Raw genomic sequence first — 5,403 nt, 5'->3', positions numbered from 1 at the left:
TCGTGAATCCTGTCTAGTTCTGGAGGCAATTCCAACTGATAAGCCACTAGGCCTACTCGCTTCAAAACCCAATAAGGCCTAATGAACCGCGGACTCAACTTGCCTTTCTTTCCAAACCTCAATATCTTCTTCCAAGGAGAAACCTTTAAAAAGACCATATCCCTTACTGAGTACTCAATCTCGTTACGCTTCAAATCTACATACGATTTTTTCCTATCAGATGCTTCTTTCAAACGGTCCCTAATTATTCTGACCTTAGCCTCAGTATCAGCCACCAATTCCGGTCCAAGAACTTGTCGCTCCCCTAGCTCCGTCCAACAACTAGGTGTACGACACCTTCGACCATACAGTGCTACATACGGTGCCATTTGAATACTCGCCTGATAACTGTTATTGTACGCAAATTCTACCAACGGTAAGTAGTCCTCCCAACTACCTCGAAAGTCAATCACGTATCCTCTTAACATGTCCTCCAGAATCTGAATGACCCTTTCCGACTAACCATCAGTTTGGGGATGGAAAGTCGTACTGAAGTTCAACCGCGTCCCCAATGCCTCATGCAACTTTTGCCAAAACCGAGATGTGAATCTGGGATCCCGGTCAGAGATAATCGAAACTGGGACTCCATGAAGTCGCACAATCTCCACCATATACAGTTTGGCTAACTTTTGAAGCGAAAAGTTGGTACGTACTGGTATGAAATTGGCCGATTTGGTCAACCTATCCACAATCACCCATACCGAGTCTTTCTTCGATGGTGTCAACAGCAACCCACTCACAAAGTCCATGGTTACCCTCTCCCACTTCCAAAGTGGTATCTTCACCGGCTGTAACAGTCCAGAAGGTAATTGATGCTCAGCTTTCACTTGTTGGCATGTAAAACATTTTCCTACCAACTCCGTTACTTCTCGCTTAAGTCCAGGCCACCAGTACAATTCTTGCAAGTCGTGATACAACTTATTCCCTCCAGGATGCATGGCACATAATCCCCCATGAGCTTCCTTCAATATTGTCTGCCTTAGATCAAAGTCCTTCGGAACACAAATTCTTCCTCGGAAACACAGAACTCCATCACCATTTAAACTGAACTCAGAAGTTTCCCCTTCCTTAACTTGTTGAAAACGAGCGACCAAAGACTCATCTTTCAATTGCTTTTCCTTAATCTGATCCACCCAGGTTGGCCTTACTTGCAATTCAGCCAACAAACTGCCATCATTATACAGACTCAAACGAGCAAACATTGCTCTCAGATCAGATACGATTCTACGACTCAAAGCATCGGCTACCACATTAGCCTTTCCTGGGTGATACTCGATTGAACAGTCATAATCCTTAAGCAACTCAATCCATCTCCTTTGCCTAAGGTTCAGCTCCTTCTTAGTCAACAAATACTTAAAACTCTTATGGTCTGTGTATATAATACACCTTTCTCCGTACAAGTAATGTCTCCAAATCTTAAGTGCAAAGACCACTGCTGCTAATTCCAAATCATGAGTAGGATAGTTCCCCCAGTGAGGCTTAAGCTGCCGTGACGCATATGCAACCACCTTACCCTCCTACATTAACACGCAGCCCAAACCTACATGTGATGCGTCGCTGTACACAGTAAAATCCTTCCTAGACTCCGGCTGAATTAACACAGGTGCTTTAGTCAAAACTTTCTTCAACTTTTCAAAAGCTTCCTGCTGGGTCTCCGTCCATACAAACGGTACCCCTTTCCTTATGAGTTTAGTCAAAGGTGCAGCCAACACCGAAAAACCTTCCACAAACCTTCTGTAGTATCCTGCCAATCCTAGGAAACTCCGTATCTTCGATACTGACCTAAGCGGCTTCCACTCCAAAACTACTTCAATTTTTCGAGGATCCACCTTAATCCCCTCAGCAGAGACCACACGTCCTAAGAAAGTTATCTCCCTCAACCAGAATTCACACTTGCTGAACTTTGCATAAAGTTCCTTCTCCCTTAACACTTGTAGCACTATACGGAGATGCTCATCATGCTTTGCTTCCATTTCAGAATATACCAAAATATCATCAATAAAGACGACTATGAATTGATCTAGAAATGGTTGAAACACCCGATTCATCAGATCCATAAATGCCGCAGGAGCATTCGTCAGCCCAAATGGCATAACCAAAAACTCGTAATGACCATACCGAGTCCTGAATGTCGTCTTATGGGTATCTGTCTCCTTGACCCTTAACTGATGATATCCAGATCGAAGGTCGATCTTAGAAAATACAGAAAACCCCCTAAGCTGGTCAAATAATCGTCAATCCTTGGCAGTGGATACTTATTCTTAATTGTCAGTTTGTTCAACTGGTGATAATCAATGCACATCCGCATTGTACCATCCTTCTTCTTCACGAATAACACCGGTGCTCCCCATGGAGACACGCTTCGCCTAATAAAGCCCCTATCCAACAACTCTTGAATTTGTGCCTTTAGCTCCACCAACTCCTTCGGTGCCATCCTATACAGTGCGATAGACACTGGTGCCGTTCCAGGTAACAAGTCGATTCCAAACTCCACTTCTCGGTTTGGAGGTAATCCCGAAAGCTCCTCCGGAAAAACATCTTGAAACTCCTCTACAGTCCTGAACTTTTCCACTATAATCCCTTCTCTTCCGATTGGCTTACAAATGCCAAATAGGCCTCACAACCTTTTCGAATCCACTTTTCGGCCCTCAATACCGACACCACATTAGAAAAATAATCCCTTCGCTCACCTATCACCTTACCTGGGATCGCAAATCCCAAGTTTGTCTATGAAGAGCAGATCTAATTGTATTAGTGTCTATAATTGATTTCTTCTGTGTAATACTAAACGATAGGGCCTCATTGGTAAGTGCTACAAGATCTCGTGCTTTGGAACCCACGGTTATGGACCCGAATCCATTAGTATGGAACATTTTCTTTTCCAAGTGAAATCCCCTAGTATATGAAAGAGTGAAAAAGTGCTTTCGTTGTTGTGGAATAAGAAGTCTTCGTATCTTAATACATGTATTTAATTTATTTGGGGCTATTAGAGTTGGATCCACTTTTTGGGGAATATGAGTCAAAGCAATAACAAGAATATTTCTAGTGGAACATCTTTTACAATCCTTGGAGAGATAGTTCACTAATAGACCGAGGGATAAGTAATTCGCCTCATTCACATCCAGATCATGAATGTTTGGAATCCATATTATGCAAGGAGACATTGCTTTTGCTAGTTCGAATTGAAGGGTAATATAAAATCGGTCTATTTCCGACATCATATCCATAGTTAACGCATTCATCATAGTTAGAAGCTCCAGCTTCGTATCAAGGTCACGATCAATAGCGTCACTATCATCAATAGCGTCACTATCATCAATGGTCCTTAACACCATTCGTTTTGCAGCACAATCTAAAGTCACCCTATGCTTAACAAGCCAGTCCATTCCCAGAATGAGGTCAAACTCTCCGAACGGTAACTTCATCAGATCTCCAGGAAAAACCTTGCCTTGAGTTTCTAAGGGTACATTCCTATACAGTTTGTCTACCCTAACCGAGTGACCCAAAGGACTTAACACAGATACCCCACTCACAATCTTCTCAGAGTGCACACCCAACGACCTAGATATGGCACATGCAACATAGGAATGAGTAGATCCAATATCCACTAAAGTAGTATATGGCATGCCAGAAACCAAGAACGTACCAGTTATGACATCAGGTGCGTCGCCCTCCTCTCGACGACGAGCTGCATACACCAAAGCTGGCTGTCGAGCTTTAGCATTTCCGACACCCCTGCCAGGTGCCCCTCGACCTCGGCCATTTTCGTTTCCACCCCTACATTGTCCACGTCCTCTCTGTGGTTGTGGTCTACCTCTCATGGGTTGAACAACCCTTTGTACAGCAACCTGAGCCTGATCAGCTCTCAGTGGGCAGTCCTTAACTCTATGCTCCATAGATCCGCATCGAAAATAAGCACCGGAACGTTTCCTACACTCGCCTAAATGTACCTTACCACAGTCTCCACAGATTGGCGGTCTAACCACATTCATCGGCACTGCTCGCACTGGTTCCTCTACTCTTGCTCTCTTAATATTCTTATTAGCACCACCCGAGGGTCCTGAATCCCTCCAAAAACGGTTTCGATCCTTCTCCCGATTCTGCTTTTCAGCCCGCTTAACCTCCTCTGCTATCTTTGCCTTCTCCACCAAGACCGTAAAGTCTCACTCCCTCTGCGGAGCAATCAACACCCTCAGGTCATCCCTAAGACCATCCTCGAAGCGCACACTTCGCTCATATTCTGTAGTAACTATGCCCACGGCATACCGGCTCAACCTCAGAAACTCAGCCTCGTACTCGACAACTGTCTTACCTCCTTGCACCAGATTCAAAAATTCCTTCCTGCGAGCGTCCACATAACTTGCCCCAACATACTTGCCTTTAAAGGCCGTCTTAAATAGTTCCCAAGTTACCCTTTCAGCTGGGGTTCCTTCTCTCACGGTGAGCCACCACTGGTAAGCCTCATCCCGTAGCAACGATACGGTTCCCTTCAGTTTCTTCTCCACAGAGCAATCCAAGTCATCCATAATTCATTCTGTGGCCTCCAACCAATATTCTGCCACATTTGGGGCGATACCAGACACACCCTTAAAAATCTTCGCTCCGTTGGCCCGGAATCATTCCGAAATGGACCCCCGAACTCCGTTGCCCGTACTTGCCCCGGCAACCCTTTCCAGAACACGAAGTATTGCCTGCGACAGAGCATCATCCCCGGCACCACGATCATGTGACTCTACTTCCATTGCTGATGGTATCGGTGCATCTGCCGCCGGCATATGCCCCGAAGATGAAGATACCGCTCGAGCCCTTCCTCGGCCACGTCCACGGCCTCTTCCACGACTGGCTCTTGTACTCATATCGTATTATCTGTTTACGAATTTTATGCATTAACCCGGTATTCCAGTGATTATTACAGATGTTTTATGAATCAGACAGTATTTTAGAGATTGTTCTCGCAGAATCGAAGTCTAACTACAGTTTCAGTCTCTTATCAAATTTTCTTAGGGTTTTATTATCATCCTATCTAGAGCATCCTAGCAGAGTTTCAGTACAGATAAATAATCCAGAAAAATATTCAGAGAAATTTAGAATGATACTTACAGGCTTGGGCCGGAGATTCAGAATACCACCTTCAGAAGTCCAGATTTTAGAAACCATTTTTTTTGAAAATCTTCATTTTTGTAAACCCATTCCACAGCTGAGTTTTTGCAACTTGGCTCTGATACCACTAAATGTAACACCTCAAACCCGGCCTAGACGTTATGACCGGATCCGATGTGCCATATCAAAAATGTTAAAAACATTTTTCCATTCTAAGTTCAGAAAATCGTACTTGATGTTCAAAGGATTAATTCATTAAGGGTT

The 5,403-nt window shown here is 44.2% G+C and overlaps 1 protein-coding gene across 1 annotated transcript; it reads right to left on the bottom strand.

The window, feature by feature from the left end:
* Positions 1–2,732: 2,732 nt before the first annotated feature.
* On the bottom strand, positions 2,733–4,565 carry LOC121206741 (protein Ycf2-like). Its single transcript, XM_041077823.1, has 3 exons — positions 4,452–4,565; positions 4,023–4,178; positions 2,733–3,407 (listed from the first exon to the last, which is right to left on the bottom strand). The coding sequence occupies exons 1-3, from the start codon at positions 4,563–4,565 to the stop codon at positions 2,733–2,735; spliced, it is 945 nt and encodes a 314-aa protein (XP_040933757.1).
* Positions 4,566–5,403: the final 838 nt, after the last annotated feature.

Source organism: Gossypium hirsutum, chromosome A09, assembly GCF_007990345.1.
Source record: "Gossypium hirsutum isolate 1008001.06 chromosome A09, Gossypium_hirsutum_v2.1, whole genome shotgun sequence".
Taxonomy (NCBI): Eukaryota; Viridiplantae; Streptophyta; class Magnoliopsida; order Malvales; family Malvaceae; genus Gossypium; species Gossypium hirsutum.
The sequence above is the reverse complement of the archived record's forward strand: the minus strand, read 5'-3'. Positions and strand labels throughout refer to the sequence as shown.

Coding starts and splice junctions, on each gene's coding strand:
- LOC121206741 (XM_041077823.1), bottom strand. CDS start 4,565: ATGGATGACTTGGATTGCTCTGTGGAGAAGAAACTGAAGGGAACCGTA. Junction 4,179..4,451: donor AAGGAACCCCAGCTGAAAGG/GTAACTTGGGAA, acceptor TTGGTGGAGAAG/GCAAAGATAGCAGAGGAGGT. Junction 3,408..4,022: donor GAGCAGTGCCGATGAATGTG/GTTAGACCGCCA, acceptor TGGCTTGTTAAG/CATAGGGTGACTTTAGATTG.